This window comes from Phoca vitulina, unplaced genomic scaffold, assembly GCF_004348235.1.
Source record: "Phoca vitulina isolate PV1807 unplaced genomic scaffold, GSC_HSeal_1.0 scaffold22, whole genome shotgun sequence".
In the NCBI taxonomy this organism is placed as follows: Eukaryota; Metazoa; Chordata; class Mammalia; order Carnivora; family Phocidae; genus Phoca; species Phoca vitulina.
Window position 1 is genome coordinate 43,564,957 of NW_022589725.1, and position 21,930 is coordinate 43,586,886.

Consider the following 21,930-nt stretch of genomic DNA (forward strand, 5'->3'; position numbering starts at 1 on the left):
CCAGAGCACAAAATCGGAAATGGCAAGGGAGCAAAAGCCTCCAGTCTTTAGGGAGCCGCCTGCCAAACAGATGATTCATCCCTCTCGAGACTCTGCCACCTGGCCTGTCTCACTTCTCCCTGGGACTGCTGCCATGTGACGGACTTCCTCTGTGCCCTCAGGTCCAGGCTCTGGAACACTCTCTCTCAGATGAAAAGCTGTACCATCACTTCCCTGCTTCAAAGATCTCAATGCCTCTCTCTGCACCACGAGTGCAGGGGTCAGAGTTGGAGTTTCTGGAGAGGGAGAGTGGGGTTTAATGGAGTCCAGGCTCTACCCCCTGTGCCTCTAGGTGCCTCCATAAAACAGGAATCACCACATCCTTGGCTTGCAACACTGAACACAAGAGCATTTAGAAACAGGACTTGGCTGCAGTAGATGCCCGGTAAGTGGCACCTTTTATTACAATTATTATGTGAAGTCTGATTTCTGAAGAATGATGCACGAGGACATCGTGAGCTGCCCGCCTGCCTGCTTATCCATTCAGGTCTCTCCCCACTCCCGGCCCCTCGTGCTGCTTGTAGCTCTCACACACCCCCCATCTCCCCTACCCCTGTGCCCTTTTATGCACCCCCACCTCCCACCCCCGGTGCTCCTTGTGTTGTCTCACCTCCTTGTTATCCTGGCCTTTGGCTTGGATTTCCCTCTTCTGGGCAGTTCTTCTTAACCTCCTCTCCCTACCGGCCATCAGCCCTCACGGTGGGTTAGGGTTCTGTTGTCATTTCTTCCCTGTCAGTCTGCATATCTCTCTGTCCTTCTAACCATGGAACTGGAATTGCCCATTAGAGTCATTCACCTCCAGTAGACTGCAGAGGATCTGAGGTCTAGCTCTGTGCCTTATTCATCTTTGCATCACTAGTAGGCCTAACATAGTATCAGGCCTTGCTGAGTTGGGGATCAATAAATAATCGATGCTTGTTAAATGACTATATGATCTGCTTTCTTACCTTTTCTTACCCTTTAAGGTATCAGGATATGCTAAACCCCAAGCTCTTACCATCAACTACTATATGCCCCTACACACAGCCCTCCCCACCCTCCCATTCCCTCCACACACTTCCCAGAATTTGAGTTTCAAGCACAGAGATCCCGATTTCCCATACCAAGGCTACTACTGTTGGACATTTCTGCTCTGTCGAGTGTTTGCTTAGGACTGCTGGTAGCTACCAGCACTACCAAATTATTATTGTTTTTTATGGCTGAAAAAAAATCATCTCTAGGCTCTAGGAAAGATTGTTCTATGTTTCCAAAACAGTTCAGTTTGCTTTTCAATAACATTCAAAGTGGAGGTGTTTACAACTGCTGCACCGTTTTCAGGAACAGTTATACGGTGTGACTCAAGTCTAACAGAGCCCGGAAACAGGACTGCACGGCCCGCCTGAGCAACCAGCAGGGGGAGCTAGAGGGCAGCCGATAAGCAAACCTGAGGAGCAACTGGCTCTCCCTCTCAGAGACCCCCCAGTGGCGGAGTATTTATGGACAGTACAGCCGGGAGGGGCCTCCTGGCAGGGAGCTAGCCTCGGATACTTCCCTAGCTTCTTCCTCAGATTTTCATGAGACCATGACCTTTTGTAAGTCCTTTGATCTTCACTTAGCCAATTTCACAAGTAGATTTCTAGGGGCCGGGATGATTTCAGCTAACTAGCAGAGCAAGCCCCAATATTCCTAGTTCGCTGAAGAAATCCACGGCATGAATTTGTTTTTATCAAGAGGGTCATTAACACCTCTGTTAATAAGCACGTATGTATCAGGAGGGTAGGAAGGAGAAATGTCAGCACCTGGCAGGCACAAGTGCTGAGACGAAGAGACACGCTAGCTTATAAAAAGGAAAGACTTCTTTGTTTTCTCACATTTAACTATGCTCTAATTATGTATTCTTTAAAAAAAAAAAATCTTTATTTTAGAGACAGAGAGCACACGAGTGGTGGAAGGGGTAGAGGAAGGGAGAAAAAGAGAATCCTGAAGCCAACTCCTCCCCATTGAGCATGGAGCCAGGGCGGGCTCGATCCCAGGACCGTGAGGTCATGACCGGAGCTGAAAACAAAGAGTTGACTGCTTAACCGACGGAGCCACCCAGGAGCCCCTGATTACGTATCCTTAAGATGGCAGTACAAAATTGGATTCAAAGGAACCAAGGCAAAACAATAAAGAGAATTGCTTAAAATTTCTGAGTGTGTTCTTTAATTATGAGTCTATAACTCTAATCATGAAGCTTCACCTAAGTGCAGACAATATAAATTAAATTTGGATGCTAGAAACTAACAAAGATATAAGTGATATTTCCCGCTCCCCGGAAACGTTAATTCCTGGTTTCTTTCACGCTCTCTTCCAAATTCTGAATAGAGTTTCCAAGACTCTGGTCAGGGATATTTATGCCAGAACAAAGAGCAAGAGAAATCTCCCTGACGTGCAAGAGCAATCCAAATATGCAACTACTACGCAGAGGTGTTTAAAATAAGGCAAAACAAAACCAGAAGCAAGTTACTGCCTGCTTTAAAGCATAATACTTAAATTCCTTCTTACATTATTAATAATGGTCCTCGGAAATGGGGAAGAACTTCACCCCAGGGAGCTTAAAACCACTGTTCTTCCCTAATCAATTGCAGACTGCTCCGCTCCAGCTCTGGCGGCATGTGACGCGTGGACAGTGTTATTACGAGCCTGCTGTAATGTCAGCACAGGGATACTGGGACCCTAAACCTCAAGCCTGTACTCGTGCCTATTTTTTTTTTGACTTTTTAAAAATTTCACATTCAGCTTCATTCCCAAGAACATTTGAGAGGAGGTCTGGGTTGTGGAGCTTGATTACAATGGCATCGCCCTATTTCAAGACGGCTCTGGCTTATCAGCCATTCCTCTGGAACACATAACACTAATGGACCCAAGAAACAATGGTTATTCCTTTCGAACAAGTGGGCAATGCTCCTGACTCTTCCAGGTGAGTTATGAGCTATAACTAACACCATCTACTGTGAGAATGTAGTAGACACAGTTGTTTTCCACTGGGACTTGAGGCCAAGGCTGTGTCTGATTCACATTTTTTTTTTTCCTTGGCACCTCGCCAACCAGTGCGAGGTCAGAACTCCTTGTTCCGACCGGAAGGGCTCTCCTCTGAGCCCACAACATCCATTGAGTCCCTGGGCTAACTAAAATTACCATCATTTGTACTTCTCTTTGGAGAACTGTCGCTGCCTCTCTGGTCCTCTTGCTCCTCTCCCATGATCCTACCACGTATGGGTTCATCAGGCCTCTGTGGGCGAGGTTGGGAGCCTGTCCACGTAGAACACAGGGTCTGCAGGAGACGAATTCTGAGCAGCGCCGGCCTCCCACTCCCCTAACACCCAGCTGGAAGGGGAAACACCTCTGCTCTAATCTCCACTCCCCCCCCCCCCCAAAAAAAGACCTCTGCTGGCACCTCCAACAGGCTCATTCTGCCCCAGGGAGACTCCCCGGCTGGCGTCCGAAACCTCGGGCGCTGAGCCCGACCGGCGCAGCCACCAGCCCGCATGCGCACGGTGGCGAGACCCACCTATCTCCTCGCCCAGGGAGGAGTTGAGGATGGCGCCGGCCGACATGACCACGGCGCAGCTCCGGAGGCCGCGCGGGTGCAGCTGGCTCAGCGGCACGGCGGGGACCAGCTTCTGCCAGCCGAGCGCCGAGAAGGGCGCCTCCTTGCCGTCCAGCGTGCGCACCCGCACCCGGCTCCGCAGCGCGCACAGCAGCTCGGCGCGGCTCAGCCCGGCCGCCCGCCGCCCGCGGAAGCGCACGCCGTGCTTGTTGGCGCTCAGGTAGTCCTGCATGGCCTTCTGCAGCCGCGGATTGAGCATCTTGGACGAGACGTTTCCCTTCCAGAGCCGGTGGAGGAAGGCCCTGGACATGGACGAGTACAGCCTGTCCCCGTCGTCGCCGTCCTCCAGCACCAGGCTCCCGCCGGGTTTCCGCTGCCTCTTCCCCGCCCGCCTTCTCTGCGCCTGGCGGGCTTGTGCAGCCCCCTCCGACCGGCCTTGGTCCCGGGGGGAGAGGGCTCCCGGCGTGCCCTGAGTGTGGCTCTGCAACCCTGGCTGACCCGCGGCAAAAAAGTAGTCGTCGTCCTCCGGGTAGAAAGCACTTTGCGATTTCCTCCCGATCGGGGATGAAAAGAACTCTTCGTCACTTTCAAACCCATCCTGCACCTGGGCCCACTGGGACAGGTCGCCCGGCGCCCTGTGGAAGGGGCCTGACGGGCGTCCGTCCAGCAGGCCCTTGTGTGCACCCACGCTCTGGAGCAAGGAGGGCTCCTGCACGGCGCCCATGATGGCCCTCTGCTTCCCCTGCATGGGCAGGAGCCTCCTGGTCTCCAGGAAGGAGAAGGAGCTGGGCGCAGGCTCAGCTGGGTTGCTGTCGGTGAAGTAAATGAACATCACCACGAAGAGGAGCCCCCAAGCGAATATCCCGCAAAGCATTCGTTGTCTCCATTGCTTCAAGTGTGGTTTCATGGCAGGTCCCTGGGGTCAGCACCTTGTGTCCTAAAGCGGTGGGAGGCCGAATGAACCTGAAAAACAGCCAGGTCTACAGTTAGCCACCTGAAGTCACCTGCTCCGATGGTGTGGGCGCTGGGGACAGTCTGGCCTGAGCAGCGCTTCTGCAGGGGAGGGTTAAAAGGGGCATCAGAAACCAGGATCATCTGAGAATTTTGACTAAATTCAAGTGTCACATCCCCTCCCACCCCCCCTTCCCCAGACCGGACCTCTCTGCAAGACAAGGGGTCCCACGGAGAGTCTTGGGAGAGAGGTGGAGGAGTGGCCGTATATTTGGAAAACCTCTGGAGGTATAACCACCTCCCCACCCTGACAGCTGCTTAATTGGGGCCCATCCCAACAACCTCTCTCTGCAATTGCCTTTATAGAATTCCATTTGGTAAAGCAAAACAGCTGAATTAAGAAGTAGAGTTGGCCCTCTCTTCCCTGCTTTATCAGAACACCAAAGGCTCAGTTTCTAAGGGCTGACAACCATATCAGATTCTTCATGGTCTCCCCCAGGCCCTGGAGGCTGCCAGGAACATACCAGAAGTCCACCTATGATCCTGAATAAGCAATGCTTCAGAGACTGTGGCCGTGGGCCAGTGTTATACCAGAGTGCCTGTGGACTTCAAAACTACACTCAGATAAATGCCCTCCTACTTCATCCCCATCATGAGTCTCTGATGGAATAGGAGGGAAGTATGTTAACATTTCAAATAAAGGAGGAGATGAGGAGAGAGCTTGCTGTTTCTAGATGAGCCTCCAACAGGGAAAGGATGACAATGGAGGCGGAGATGAAAAGTATAAGATAAAATGTAAGACAGAAGGAACCTCTCCTTCATACACTACTGCAACCCATGTTTATTGCTACATTGCTGTGTGGGATAAGACAGTAATAAGAAATGTACCTAACCTTCAGGAATGTAAGCAAAGCCCCCCAAAGAGGAAAAATATAAGGCATGTGTAATAATACTGGAGCTTACTGGAGCCTAACAATGAGCACAGGGCCCAACGCAGGCAGACACTGAATAAATACTGGCTAAAAGAATGACATGAGCCTCTGTGTGTGTGTGTGTGTGTGTGTGTGTGTTGGGGGCTGGAGGCTGTGTGTTTGGGTGATGGGGTTGGAAGTAGGGAAAACTTAACAGTGATGCCATTCCAGCCATGGGAGACCTCACAGACCTATCTGGATGTCAGAGCCACAGGTTCTGTGAGAAATGGGGAGGAGTGAAGTTTTCTGAGCAAGGGCGTACTGTGCTGGTTGCATGGACTTTCAGATTTCTGTGTAGCAGGTAAGGGGGACAGGGAGGAGTGTAGGGAGGCAACACAGGGCTCAAGGGGGTCATTAGCAGAAATCAGACACTCAAAGTAGATTGGGAGGAACTCAGAGGGATACTCCTTCCTTAGCATAGGCTGATGGATGCTACTAAAACTCAAAGGCATGTGAGGTGTGACCAAAATGCAACAGCTGGGGTTTGCACTCAGGTAACTCCTATCAAAGTGAGTGATACCTACATAAACCTAGTTACCGTGGAAGCTACACATTGTCTTTGGTGGTTAAAAAGATACGCCAATGTAAGAAAACCACATTTGCTTTGTGGCTCTGTAGCCAATTAAATATGGACACAGATTCGTTGACTCTCTTCCCATTGAGAGGTGGGGTCTATGGCTCCTGTCCTTGCATTTTGGGGAGGGCTCTGTAACTGCTCTGATCAGTTACTGGGCTCAGGCATGCTTCTTAAAATGCTCATTCACAGGGGGAAGCTAGCCACCAACAAAGACATCTCTCTGACCTGAGCCCACCATGCAGCCAGGAAACCCAAGCTCGCCATGTGGAAAGGCCACATGGACTGAGCGATGCCCAGACGCACCGAGCTGTTCCAGCTGTCCAGCCCCCGCACCAAACATGAGGAGTGAAGACGCCCTGTTGCATGTCTAGGTGAGTTGAGCTTTCAGATGACCTAGCCCTGGCCAACCTCTGCCTGCAACTGCAGGGAAGACCCCCAGTGAGAACCCGGCCGAGCCCGGTCTGCCCACAGAACCAGAGTGATAGTGATAGATGGTGGCTCTAAGCCACTAGGTTTTGAGGCGATTTGTTATTACATCAGAATAGACCACTGCGACAGGCGCTAACAGAAATGTGAAATGAGAAGTGCCCCAGATGCTTCCAACACTGGGGCATCCTTGAAATGAGAGTCTAGCTTCTCAGAGACGATTTGAAAAGCTATATTCAATTACATGTATAAGTTGTGGCTTTTAAAAAGTGTTTGCTTTCCCTTGTATTTGCATAAAGGCAAGGCCGTTGGTTTCATTTACAGTCAAAAATCAAACACACATGTACGGAACATGCATTCACCAAGCCAGACATGCTGATGCCAAGAAATTTACATAGAAGAAACAATGCCAGCAGTTAACCTATGTGCCACACCCCGTGCTTAGCACTCTTCCTCCAGTACCTCATTTGCTCCTCTCAGCACCTAGCGAGGTGGGAAATACTGCTATCTCCATTTTGTAAATGAGGAAACAAAAGCTCAGAGAGATTGAGTAACTCGCCCAAAGCCACAGAGGTAGCCAGCCGTCGGCTTGACTCCAGCCCTCACACTTTTAACACTAAGTGCTGACTCCATTCGATCATACCAATGGAAGCTACAAATAAGGCTCCTTAAACTATCTGTGGGGAAGGATCATTTTTACCCCTCCAAACTGTCACAATCTGATACTTTTATATTTCCATTCCTGAATGTCTTGGCAAGGCCCGATTGCTGTAAGAGATGCTAAATGCTTACTACCAAGTTCCGTACACATCTCATCAGGAGCTGGTAATGAACAGTTTGCAGACGTGCACAGTCTGGGGACCACACTTTGAGGAAGAATCCACTAAATGATCTTTCTAAACCTGTCCCACCCCGGAGCACGTGCTTCAAACTGTAATACCTAACCTAAAGATCTAGAAGCTGTTTCCAGGATTTCTACATTTCTATTAGAAATCAGAAAATCACCCTCAATGACAGTTATTCTGTCTTCACCCCAACTGAGCACACTGAGTACAACTCCGACGCTAACCTCTGGAGTTAGCACCGGCCCACGAGTTAAGGACTCAGTCCCAAAAGACTGCCTGTGCTTCAGACCTCAGCCTTAAGTGGGAACCCCAGGCCACCTGTGCATAATTATGAGCGCTTGGCCAGCAATCTGGGAGGTTCTCATGACACCCCTCGGGTTCCATAATTAGCCGGAATGAACTCAGAAAGGCCCTATACTAATGGTTACGGGGTTTTTTGTAAGGTATACACGAAGTTCGAGGCCTTGGGGGGTGGGTCCCAAACAGATTCTCTCCCCTCTGTCTGCGGTGTCGGAGAACATCACCCTCTCCCAACGTCACTGTGCTCATTAACCATGAAGCTCCACCAAGCCCTGGCATCCAGAGATTTTCCTGGGGTTTCATTTGCTAGGCATGCCTGATTGAATCATTGATTTAAGCATGTGATGGAATTCAGTCCCCAGTCTCCTTTCTGCCCCCAGAGGTCAGGCTGGCCCAAGGTCTTGCTGGTGACCAGCCCCCATCCTGAAGCTATGCAGGGACCCACCAAGAGTCACCTCATGAACATAACAAAGACACTCCTGTCACTCAGGAAATTGCCAGGGTTTTAGAAGCCCCATGCCAGGAACCGAGGAAAAAGACCAGACAAATTCTTATACCACAATAAGGCTGTAGTTGCTAATTTAAAATGCAGTCTTTTTGCTTCTGGCTGGAAATCCTCATTACTTGGTTGTCCCATACTGAGCAACAGCTCTGGGCGCTTACTTGGTGGATTATTAAAGAATGGGGAGTGGAGGTTCTTTGTTCAGCATTTGCTTGAGAGACTATTTTTAAAACACAGAGTCAGAAGGGGAGGGGTGTGCACAGGATTACTGTGGGGGAAATGATGACGAGGAAGCCTTGATCCTTTGGGGAGGACCTAGAAACCTCTGGGCCTGGGGTTCAGAGCTGAGGGTCCTGCCTCCCCTCCCCCCATGCCGGATGACAGATGACCCTTAGCTGCTTTGGAACTTCAGAGTGGGAGTATCAGACATACAGACTTCATTATACAGAAACGCCTAGTTCCCAGCTGAAGCAAGTGAAGACTTTTTTTTTTCTCTGTGGGGAGATGACAGACATGGAAGGGAGGGAGAGCAGGTCTGGAGAAAAGAAGAGCCTAAAAGGGAAAAGCAGGAGAGAAGGAGCTGTGGTGGGGCCAGGAGCCTGGGGCAGATTTTGTTCTCTCTGCCCACTTTTTTGGGAAGTAGAAGGGTGGGATTTGTGAAGCTCTCTGAGCACCGTGAAAGCACTAGGGATCCCAATGCAATAAGGAGGATTTTTCATTAGGTAAGATTTTGTGCCTTTGGTGCACAGTAATAATAGAAAGGAGTGGGATCACTGTCTCAACTCATGATTAGGCTGAACTTTTAATAATCCAAAAGCCTTCCCCGCAACCTCTGTCACGGCAAGCCTTCTGCTGCCAATTAAAGGAACATTCTCCAAAATGATTAAATCGCAAGGCAAGAGCAAATCCTCTGCCAGCAAAATGCTACAGAAATCATTTTACCTATCATGGGTCCCATCATCAGCATCTTTATAAAAATCCAGGTGAGAGAGAGATGGAGGATATCGTCAATGCTATATCCATTGGTCATTCTTGTCCTTAAAAGGACCATACAGCCTAATAGGAAGAAAGGTTCAGCTAAGCAACAGAAAAAGGAAAACAAACAAACAAACAAACAAACATATTTTTTCCCCTCTAATGTGGTATATCTGAAATATTATAATGATATAGCTTAAGCAAAGTAATGTATACTCATTGCTCTATCCCATCATTAGCTGGTGTGATATAAATTGCATCAGGGAGACATAAGAGGTGCATCAGGCGAATCATCTGTCCCCAGGTGCCAATGACAGAGTGTTCCCAGATCTCATGCTCACGTGTGCTTCGTTGGGGCTAGTTTAAGTGACTGAGGCGGTTGAGTTCCTGCCAGTTTTCCCCTGGGAAGAGAACTGGCAGGATAAGAAGCACAGTCAGTGTGCTGTGGCCTTCTCTTCTCTCCATAGCAATGCTAACATTATTACCTGGCCGCGCGCTGAGGTTTGCATTCCAAGTAGATGGGTGTTCTCTGCCCACTTGAACTACTGTTTGTCCATCCCCACTTTTCTCCCATTTTCTGTGGCCTTTCTAGACAAGCCTCTAGGAAACCTGTATGGGAACACTAAAGCAATGATCCCAGACACAATGAAAAAATGATCCACGGCCCGAAATTATTTTGATTGTCCCACTTGCTCAGGAATTTCGGTGCCTCTTAGGCACTAATTCTCAAAGAAATGAGTCACTTTTCTGCATGGATGTCCAAAATAATACAAAAGAGTGTTAATTCTCCTTGAAATCGTTCAGAGAGACATCACATTTTCCAAAAGGTACCATTCATTACAAGTAGTCACATGAAATTAGGGAAGGGCAAGCCACAGATGAACCTGACAACAATGCAGCGAAGGGTTAATACGGCCAGCGTCTCATTTTGTTCAAGGGTAAAGAGAAGTTAATTCTGGCCTTTGCCACTTGAACGACGTCCCTCTTATGCCCGGAGGTTGACAGGCTGGCTCACCGGTTTTCCTGAATGGAGAGTATTTTTTTAACCCACTTTGATGGATGTGTGTGTTACAGCCGCCATCTGGCCGGGTTTTCTGTTGCTCTGAGAAACACTCGTGTCTGTTTTTGGTGTAGAAGTTGTCTAAAGGATCTTAAACCTAAGTATTTACGTGAACATTGATATAATAAAGAAGATTTAGTCTGTGAGCTAGAGTGAGACACTCATGTGTCTTAATAGCCTTCAGGAGTCATTTTCTTCCCAGATTCATTTTCCTAAAATTAGCTCTTGTCACACACCCAAGAAAACATCAAGGCTGCAGAAGAGGGAGGTACCACCCCCAGCTGGAATGCCTCTACTCTTCACAGCCCCAACGGCTCCTTTCACAAATAATCCCTTTTCTTTCCTTTTCTCATTTTCTGTAAATGCGAGCAAGCCTCCAGACTGCCGCACGCAGGATGCCGGGGCGGGGCGGGGGGGGGCCCTCTCTAATTCTTTCCCGCTCCGGTCTCAGCCCATTCTTAAGCTAATGTCCAGAAGAACAGAAAGAAGGTCAGCCCCGTCAGTAGGGCCGGGTGGCGGGAGGGCTGCCCGCCTTCTAATGGGTCCTGGCAGAGCGGCAGCTTCATTGTCCTACGAGGGCAGCCCGGCTGGCCCATTGTGAGCCCCGCGGGCGAGGCGGCTCGGCTCAGGCCATGTCTCCTTGGGACCAGGAGCCGCCGGGCTCCATCATGGAGGTGGCCATCCCCTGTGTGAGGAAGGACACTGTTCCCTGAGGGCTGGCCAACTCGAATGAGCTCGCTTGGCAACGGCCTGAGTTTAAAACCCCAGTGCCACAGCTTCGTTAGGGTTGATGCAAAACTTAGACACTTGAATAATCTCAGTGGGGAACAGTGGGGGCTACTTGAGGGTGGGACCACATCACATTCAGTCTCATATTCCCAGCGAACAGTGTAGGTGGTCCCATGGAAGGTTCCTGATGAATATTTTAAATCAATGAAACTTGAATGACTACAATTCATAAAACAAAATAAGTAAGACTGCCCCGCTGGGGCTCCTGGCTGGGGTCAAAGGGAGGGGATGCACTGCTTGCGGGCCTTCCCAGGCCAGCAGGAGTGTGCGGGGGGCGCCCTGCACATGTAACCTGTTGCCATATGGTTAGGTTAGTATAATGAACACCAGTCAGGAGTGGTCGGGGAGATGGAATGAACCAGCAGCAGTGGTACCAGATGCCATCATTTATCAGATGCCTACCATGGGCCAGGCACTACATCAAGCCCCTCATCTGCACTGGCTCATTTTAATTCTTCGTTCCCAGTGTAATCTTTACATCAAACACCATAGTAAACATTATTATTCTCATTCAGTACATGGAGAAACTGAAGCTCTAAGTGGTCCGCTTCATGTACATTGTTCCAAAACCCCTGTCTTTCTGCACTAACTAGATCACAAAACCAGGGGATGCTGCACCATGCTTGAAATTTTAATGAGATATTTTCGTCTCTGCCATAAAGTACTTTGCCAAATTTCAGGCTAGCTCCCAACACTGACTGGGCTGTGTGATCCCCTAACATCCCGTTTTCCCTAACATGTTTTTGTCTGCTGGAGAAACTGGTCTTCCTAGTCAGGCCTTGGAATCCACACCTCCCCAGAATCCACCTGCTCGGCAATCATCAGAGACAGCTTAGCCTCGGCCTGCCAACTGAGTGGATTTTGCCCGGTCAGACCGGGATGCCAATTCGCTAACATTTCCAGGGAGGCTACAGGTGTGAAGGTCCAAGAACCTCAAGGAATTTGTTATCTAGGTAGGAAGACCACAATTCTGACTGCCTGGTTCTCTGTCCCAGGATAGGTGGGTGTACAGAGGAGCGATACATATTAAAGTAATCTTGGGTTACTTTAAACCGGTGCAGGGGGGACGAGGGTTGGACACGGAGGCCCACATTGGTATGGAAGGGAGTTAGTCATTTCTAGCCAGTGGAACAACTGGGCTAAGTGTGCCTGGGGTGGGAATTTGCATGCTGCAAAGACAGGTGACAAGGAATGGAGGGCTCAGGCTGGACAAGGAGGGCCAATCTTAGGAAGACTATGGTATTCTCTTTCTGGGCGCATAATTGCAGCAATAGAGATTTTTCCTCAAGTGGCAGGGCCGATGGGAAATAGTTTAAAAGGCAAGGACTCACATATGTGAGCCACTCTGGGCAGCTTTTAGCTTTCAGAACTTTCTGCAATGAGGTGCCAGGTGCTGCTGGGGCAGAGGGAGGTGGACATGATTCCAGACGTCTATTACTGGTTGTACAGACAACACAAGCTGCCGACTAGCTAGGGTCTGCTGGCTTCCTGAAACAGCACTCATCTGCTTTGGACACAGCGGCCTGTTTGTTTTACGATAATTAACATTCAAATATTTACACTTTACACCAATAATATGCCAAGGCTCATGACTGAAGCTGTAAATTAGCTTCAGCCGTGATGTTTAATAGTCAAGAAGATGAAATGTTGCCTACCTGCCACTGAGATTTGAAAGTTCTACTCTGTTCCTGCAAACATAAGTGGGCTTCTGGGTAAAAGGCTCATTTTAATTCTTCATTCCCAGTGTAATCTTTACATCCAACACCATAGTAAATATTATTATTCTTATTCGGTACATGGAGAAACTGAAGCTCTAAGTGGTCCGCTTCATGTACATTGTTCCAAAACCCTTGTCTTTCTGCACTAACTAGATCACAGTTAGTGATCAGCAGGTGGCTCTTACAGGGAGGCCTCTGTACCAGATGGAGCCACTCCATCCCAGCCTGAGAGGGGTCCAGAGCATCAGTGGGGGCTGGCAGGGACACATGTGTGATGGCAAGGGAGTGCCGGCACCATTCGGGGGACAAGTCAGGGCCACCTTCCGTGGCCTACCCAGTGTTGCAGAGTGATAGTGGTGATGTTACCTATGAGGAAGAAAGGCAATGTATGGTTGGCCGGGAAGCCCTGTGGTCAGACAGCCTGTTCAGAGCTCGCCAGCTGTGTTGTCCTGGATAAATCCTTTGAGCCTCAGTTTCTTTATCCAGTGTGAGTCATAACACTGCCGAGATCCTCACGGCTCTGTGAAATGAATGAGTAAGGCACCGCGTGTGACGTGACTGGCCCAAAGTGAAAGCTACATAAATACAATTTTTTAATCCCAGTTTTGAGAGTCTGTAAAAGTAAAAAGGTGGTGTAACCAGCATGGATTTCGCTGTATGAGTATTGGCCCCATGTATATACACTTGAAGGTTCACCAGTAGGCATCCCTCTCTTTACATGGTTCCAAACGGATGTGTCCTTGTTTAGATAAACCCTAGCACCTGACTCAAGCTAATAAGTGTGGAATAAACCCCGCCTCAATAATGGCCTCCCTCTGGTGTCACAGTCACAAAAAGCAGAACCTGTCAGGAACTGGATGCCTGAAAAGTATCTTCTAATGGTTCATCGTGTTACTTTATTTTAATTTATGTTGCTATAATTCAACAAATATTTATTAGACCTAATGTCAGGCTGACTATATATCCTATGATACTTTACCCTCGGGGGAACTGAATGAAGTTCTTGGGGAAATTAAGATTTGAATTCTTGAACACCAAGAGTGAACGATTGAAAAGCATGGGGTAGATTCAAAGTCCAACATGTCTCTTCAGTCCAGACAATGGGGCTCTCACAAGAGCCCAGGAAGAAAGAGCGCTTAGAAGAACCCCCTTTCAGAAAACTTCAAAGGCCCTGCGGGCCACTTGTTTTGCCCATCAAGGGAAAGAAAGTGTTTTCTGTGGCAAGAGCCACATCTTAACAAATCACAGAAATAAAAAAGGCTAACTGCTTTAGATCCATCTCCATAGATCCGCACCAGTAGATCTCAAGTGGAAAGCTGGGGGAAAAAACAGAAGCTGCAGAAGCAAACTCACAAGAGTTGTACCATTTATGTAAGATTTTAAAAGGCCAGTACAAACCTCAGCTAGTAGCTACCTCTGAGGAAGAAGGACCGAGACTTGGATGAGTAGAAGGGACAGAGGACACTTGCATCATTGCTCAAAAATGTCCTTTCTTTTTTTTTTAGTATATATATATATTTTTAATTTTTATTATGTTATGTTAATAACATAATAAAAATTCTTTTTGATGGCTGCATAATATTCCATTGTGTATATATACCAAATCTTCTTTATCCATTCATCTGTTTGTGGACAACTCTTTCCACAGTTTGGCTATCGTGGACATTGCTGCTATAAACATCGGGGTGCACATACCCCTTTGGATCCCTACATTTGTATCTTTGGGGTAAATACCCAGTGCAATTGCTGGATTGTAGGGTGGCTCTATTTTCAACTTTTTTTAAAAAATTTTTTTATTGTTATGTTAATCCCCATACATTACATCATTGGTTTTTGATGTAGTGTTCCATGATTCATTGTTTGCATATAACACCCAGTGCTCCATGCAGAACGTGCCCTCCTTAATACCCACCACCAGGCTAACCCATCCCCCCACCCCCTCCCCTCTAGAACCTTCAGTTTGTTTTTAAAAAATGTCCTTTCTTATAAAGAAAAGATCCAAAGTAGCAAGGCAGAATATTAATAGATTCTAAATCTGAGTATATAAACTCACTTCTTATGTATTCTCTGTGTTTTTAAAAGATTTTATTTATTTGAGAGAGAGAGAGAGAAAGAGAGAGAGCGTACACAGGGGGTGGGGAGGGGCAGAGAATCTCCAGCAGACTCCACACCCAGTGCAGAGGCCAACATGGGGCTCGAGCTCACATCCCTGAGATCATGACCTGAAACCAAGAGTCAGATGCTTAACCAACTGGGCCACCCAGGTGCCCCTGTGTTCTCTCTCTCTCTCTCTCTCTCTGAATAGATTTAAACATAACAATTTTACATACAACAAAAGTTGAAAAATAAAAGTTGTTGGGCGCCTGGGTGGCTCAGTCGGTTAAGCAGCTGCCTTGGGCTCAGGTCATGATCCCAGGGTCCTGGGATTGAGTCCCGCATCGGGCTCCCTGCTCTGCGGGGAGCCTGCTTCTCCCTCTCCATCTGTCTGCTTCTCTGCCTACTTGTGCTCTCTCTCTATCTCTCTGTCAAATAAATAAATAAAATCTTTAAAAAAAAAAAAAAAAGAAAGAAAAGTTGTTATAAGACTCGGAAAAATAAGAAAGAGAAATCATTAATTGTGTTTATATTACATCTCTATTTCCTAATCTCTTTGGCCAATAATTCCTGCTTACTCTCTTAGCACAAAATATAAATCTAACATTTAGATTCTATACTGGATTCCAGCTTGGTTAAGACTCTCATGTGACACCATCATCAATCCAGAAAAGAATAACTTATAGCTATACTGATTTATGAAAGCACAGAAAAGCACTGAGATTCTGGCCCTCACTCTTTCTAGGTATGCGATTTGGGGCAAGTTACTTTGCATTTTGGATCATCAGCTTCATCATATGAAGATGAAAATAACCCCAACTTTAACAGGTTGATACAGAATAACATATTTTAATGAGAAAATGCAAATAAAGTTTCTATTATTGCTACCGTAAGTAGTATCTAAAAATAGCTACTGCATGTGGCCCCAGGCTCTGTGTTAAGCACTGATGGGTGCCATCTTGTTTACTCCTAACTACCCGGGAAGATGGAGTCTCTCTGAGTCCTGTGTTGGCTAAATTGAGGGACATCTCCAGAGGAACATCTTTGGTCTCTGCTCCACCTCTTAATTCTCCCACATACTAGGAGTTCCCAGGCCACTGACAAATAAGGATCATGGTATGAATCTCTGTAGAACCAAACTGAGTTGGCCCTAAGTCTAGATTTGGTAATTGCAGGAAGAAAGGTGGGGGATTGGCAATCCAATGTATTCCCCACACCAGGCACAAATTATGCATGGCCATCAGTAATGCATGTAATAATTTAACCTCCATCTGTCTGACATTCGTGGTATCTTCTAAAGTACTGAACAGTGGTTATTTCAGTGTCTCTCAAAACCTATGATCTAGGAACTATGGTGAAGCCCATAATATAGATGAGAAATATGAGTCACAGTGAAGTTACTTAAAAGTCCCACCATTAGCATGTGTTGGAGCTAGGATAGTACCTGGTAAAATTGTAGCCAGTCAAAGTGAGGACAATGATAATGCTTGCTCTCCTTACCTCCCAGGGTTGTTGAAAATACCCAAGAAAAATGCATTAGTAGGGACACTTAAAATTAGATGTCCTACAAATTCATTCAGTTTTCATGACATAATTATAAATATTTAGATTCCATTATTATATCAGAGTTATTTTAGTTGATTTTTTTGTCCTATAAAATGTGTGTAAATCAAAAAGATGATCCCATTATATATACATTAAAAAAATCACCTTGGCAGATGTAGAGGTGCCAGGGAAAATCATAGATGGTGAATATTTTTCTGAGCAAGTAAAAATGGTAATAGTTTGCTTTGTAAGGCTATTTAGTGGCTTTAGTAATACAGCCTTAACACTGCTGAAATTTGGTTTTAAGAACGGAACTTTTAAAACATTATTAAGAGAAAGTGTCAAGTTGTTAATGCCCTAACACCAAGTTCCTTACTATAGGACACATTTTCCACTGAAGTAATAGGATAAGGCAGCCATGTCTTCAACATGCGTTAACACATACAAACACACATTATGGAGTCAAATATAAAACCAACTTGAAGATTTAATAGAAAACATGAGACTTCAAAGAAATTTCTCGGTGCGGAGCTTTCAGTGCTGCCCTCTGAACTTCAAAGCTGAATGTCCTTTGCCCTACTGGAAAGGTCTGAGCAGCTGGGAGGAGACCCAAGCAGGAGGGCTCCAGCACACCGAAGACTAACCTAGAAAAAGTTCAAATGTTTCCTCTCTGGTATGCTTCTCTAGTTTGCATTTTTCAAAGCCTGTAGAAAAATTCCAGATTATGAAATAATTTCTGAGGTTTCTAATTCTGAGGATTGGCTCACCCTTAGAATATCTTCCAAGCGCCAGCACACCGCAGTCACGACCACTGAGTCACGGTTCCCCTGCGAACAACAGCAGAGATACTTTCTGTACCTAGGAGCACAGTGCTGGTCTTCTGTCACTTCACTCATTCATTCGTTCTACAGATAACTGGGCACCTACTACATACTACTATGTCTACCATGCTGAGCAAATCAAATATTACCTGTCCCCCCATCGAGCTTACCATATGGGAAAGACAGAAATCAAGTACACCAATCTTGCAGGATGTTGTGCAGTCTTAACTGATTTTTTTTTTACCACATTCCCTTTTAATTCATGACCTTCTTCCATTCACCAAGATAAACATTAAGACCTCCCATGCCCAAAGGAACCAGAAGGCGGTGATGTCAATGCTTGCCTTTAAAGTTCAAAAGCTGGTGCGCCTGGGTGGCTCAGTTGGTTAAACCTGCGACTCTTGGTTTCGGCTCAGGTCATGATCTCAGGGTCCTGAGGTTGAGGCCCGCATCAGGCTCTGCCCTGGGCGTGGAGCCTGCTTAAGATGGTCTCTCTTCCCTTCTGCCCATCCCCTGCTCTCTCTCTCTAAAATAAAGAAATTATAATAAATAAGTAAATAAAAATAAAGTTCCAAAGCTGTATTTCAAGGGGGGGGAAAGGGCAGGACAAAAACTGGGAAGCATACTTGCTGACCCAGTTTTCTCCTGCCCAAACGGAGATTGAAAAGATCTCCCAGCTGATGGAAAAGGAGAGTGGGAATTGAAACAGAACAACTGGCCCCTGGCCAGGGCCCCTGAAGATGGTTGTAGTGTCAATGCTAAGAGGAAGAGGACAACAGAACTCTAGGTAAGTTTGTAGAAGAGATCTTGCCGTACTCTGTGCCTCAAACCTCAGGCTGTGGAGGTAGCGCAGGGTTGGCTGTGTGAACCCAAGTTTTCTGTACCCAGAATGGCAGGGAAGAACAACCAACTGTGGCCCCCAAAGTAGAGAGGTAGAGAGAATCCACAGACACAGAGGGGACATGCAGCATGGGCAGGGGGACTAAAGGGGACAGTAGAGAGCACTGTCCTGTAATGTACTATAAGGCAGAAGGCCAGGCAGCTAATTCAGTGCCCAGTCCCAAAGGCATGCACCTTGATGCTAAGGACTAGACAGTTTCCCTGAGGTCATGAAGCTGTCTAAGTTAGAGGAGGAAAAAAAAGAACCTAAATTAAGAACCCATGTTAATGTCAACTTTGGTTACTTTAATCAACTAGAAAAGGTTAGCTGAATTGGCAGTTAGATTTTTCCAACGCTGAGTGGAATGGGTCTCAAAATACAGCTTAAGTTGAATTGAGATAAGTTGCATTTCTTGAACACTTCTGGACTGAAAATATACACCTGCTATGTAAGCATATGGCTAGAAGCATGCTACGTTTTCTATCTCCTGACGCTGCCCACATTTATACCCATCGTGTGGGTTTCTCCTCTGACCTGCAAACCCATATAACCAACTACTTGTGTGACAGTTCCTCTTAAGTATTTCCTCACAATCTCAAACCTCACGTGTCCAAACCAAACACTCGTTACTTTCTTTTCCTCCCTTAGCCTTTCTCCATCTGGTAAACGGTGCGGCCATTCACCCAGGTGCCTGGGTCAAAGGCTTTGGTTTATTCTTGCTCCTTCTTTCCACATCCAGTCCCAACCTGCAGCCCTGATCTGAAGTAGGCAGCCCTGACCCTAAAACATACCTGCACTCGCACAACTGGTGCCCTTCTCTACTGCCCCGAAGTGGTCCGAGCCACCTCTCACCCGTACCCGTGCAATGACCCTGGGGCCGGTCTCCCTGCTTCCATCCTGCCTGTCCTCTGTGGATGCTCCAGGAGGCACAGTGAAACCCTTCAAGTGGGAATTTAATGTCGCCGGGTCCCTGCTGTCAATTCTCTCTTCCCTTTCCTTCATGTACGTGGTGTGTGTCCCCAGTCATCTCTCGGACCTCATTTCCCACCGCTGATCCCTCGCCGTCCCCCCTCCTCCAGGTCCCTGCGGCCTCCTGCGCGCTCAGCTCCCACCCGCTGCAGGGCCCGTGCCCGGGCCCGCCCTGCTCCCTGCCCAGGCCCTCCCTGCTGCCGGCAGCCATCCTCCAGAATCTGACCTGCCGTCCTCCGGTTTTATTAAAGTCTCCGGTCTATTCAGAAGGGCTTCCCCTGCAACACTCATCCTCTTGACCTCTCTCGGCTGCCTTTGTCTTCACTTTTGGTACTGCTCCCACTTGATATGTTGTATGTTTAATGTTTTTCTTCTCCAACAGACCCTAAGCTCCAGGAGGGGGACCCGTCTTTCCTCAGTCTCTAGATAGTGCCTGGCACACAGTAAGGGCTCGACCACTGCAGGAGTGAGGTGGGGAAGGAATTGAGAGACTGTAAGACAAAAGACTTTGGGGCATAATTCAGGCTGGGGAGACTGGGCAGGTCATGTGGAGGCAGTAAAATTTAAGCTGAGAACAAACGGATGGTGAGAAGTTAGGTACTGGGGGGCCGGGTGCGTTTCAAGTGGAGGAACAGTTGCTGTGAGCGATAGGGCAGGTGGGAATGTGCACGTCTGTACTGTAATTTGGCTGAGTGCACAGGTACACAATAAATCCTCTTTACAAAGATCAAACCACTTGTTACTTAATCTGCAAACACACTGTGAGACGGAAATGCTGGCTTCTATGAAATATACTATCAAGAACTTGTGAGAAACACTATAATTTTAATGCCTTTATCACATGTAATGACATAAATAAAAAGCAGTGGGTTTCAGCCTCCCCATCAGAGCTCAGTAAAAACCTCTCACAGAGAATTTTAGCTAAAACCCAACCACATACAGTTGGGATATGGGTTCTGGAAGTTCATTTGGTGACGGATGGAACTAGGAAGACGAGAGAAACACGAAAATAATAATATGTCCACATCCACCCAGCCTTGATGGATTGCACAAAACTTTTGCAGGGCCTTGGCAGGACTGCTGACGAGGAACCACCGCCAACACTGGAAACTCAGAGGTCAGCCCCACTCCTGAAATGTCAGGGACAAAAAAGGAAGGAGGGATGGAAGGGTGAAGTCCAGAGTCATGGCGAAATCATCAGAATATGAACTTAAAGCAAACAGGATGACACAGGACAACACAGCGCATTGAGGCAGATGAAAGATGGTGTCTGTGTCTCTGGGATGGCACCACGAATCATAAATCGTTCTGATGAATTCTGCTGCAATATCTATGCTAAACAAGTGCTCTGGTATCTAACCCCCATCCTCCCCAGCCCCCTTGCTTTCCAGCTGTAATTTTTCTCTGGTCTGCAAAAAGCTCTTTTATCTAATTTGTAAATAAGCCATGGCATATTAGCTGCCCACCTACCCTTGATGGGGACACACACACACACACACACACAAACACAAAATGCATACCTTAAGCCTTTATTATATGTTCAGGAACTGTGGTGGGGATTAAAAGAACAATGCAACTCAGTCTTATCCTTCGCGATTCTATAATTTAATGGAAATAACTACTAAGGTTGTCTTCATGGTACCTTTGTCAGCCAAGAACATTTCACTATTAAAGAGAATATATGTTCGTTTATTTTTATTTCTTACTCTTATGAAAATATACAAATAGTACTACACTTGGGGTATCTCTATCTAATTTCCATGCTGAGGAAATGAAAGTTCTGTAACAGATAAAAAAAATGACTGATCCAACATTTATTCACTCAACAAACATCTCTTGTAAGGCACACACTCAGACATAAAATTATTAGCGATTGTACCATATACTCCATGTGGCTTAAATGAGATGCTAACACCAGAGCACCACAGTAATAAAACCGTATGGATCTTTATGTTTTCTCTCACTCCACTGTGCATTTGCTCATTTTATTTCTGCTCTTGGCAAGATTTAAATAAAGGCTTTTTTTCCTTTGCTCTACAAATGTTTGCAGCAACTATATTCCACTGACTTAACACAGCATTAACTACAGTACAAATATATGCTCCTCAGATTGCTTTTGGAAAAAGGAAAATGTTTATGATCTCTGTCACAGAAACACTGAATTCATCAGTCTAAAATTTATTTAAAATGTCAGATGTGTTTGATAAAAATCTATAGCAGGAATTCATTCCTGAACAGTGTGGAGTGACTACTTTGAATTAAAAAGAAAAGAATATACCTTAAAGTATGATCTGGGTCTCTCAAAATATAAAGTTCAGGTCAAGCTATGTGGACGACTGTGAGTCTACACTGCATCATGTGCTAGAAAAGCATTTCTGAATTGGTTGCCCCCCTCATTTTAGTAAAAATTGTAGTTCTGATTCTATAAGTGAACAAAATATCAGTTCTCCGTAGAAACAAGTGAGAGGCATGTGCCAAGAGGAGCGTAATTTCATCCTGCTTTATGGTGCAGGCTCTAAAAAGAGGCAGGACAAAAAGAAAACCACATTTCTAGATGGAGGCAGGACAGTCAAGAAAAGCGACTCCACATTAGAGAAAACAAATAATTGAGCTATTTTAAGTCTAATTAATGTGATGCATAAAATACATTTCTGTTTTCCCCCAACCCCACGATGAGTGAATACAATAATAGAATCATGAGTTCATGGCTCACAAGGTCAATGTTATTTGTCTTGGAAAAGCGAAAGAACATGAAACCAGTGGTGACATTTTCTCGCTCCATGCTGGAGACTCGAGAGCATTCGTAAGAGCTGGGACGACATTACAAGGATGCCAACTTTCTCTTTTTACCAACGAGGAAGCCATGGTGCAGGGAAATGAAGCGCGTTACTTGTGTTGCA

At 46.6% G+C, this 21,930-nt stretch overlaps 1 protein-coding gene across 10 annotated transcripts in view; it reads right to left on the minus strand.

Annotated features, from left to right (window-relative positions):
• The window catches only part of ST6GAL2 (ST6 beta-galactoside alpha-2,6-sialyltransferase 2), an 83,399-nt gene that overhangs the window by 32,973 nt on the left and 28,496 nt on the right, over positions 1–21,930 (minus strand). For 9 of the 10 annotated variants that reach the window (XR_004301191.1, XM_032419212.1, XM_032419214.1 and 6 more), the window contains exon 2: positions 3,569–4,570. Coding sequence is in view for 9 of the 10 variants with exons in the window: in XM_032419212.1 (XP_032275103.1) it covers positions 3,569–4,514 (946 nt within the window). In the remaining variant the exon portion in view is untranslated. Of the gene's footprint in view, positions 1–3,568; positions 4,571–17,127; positions 17,188–21,930 lie in introns of all 10 variants that reach the window. The other variant, XM_032419210.1, reaches the window with a different exon arrangement.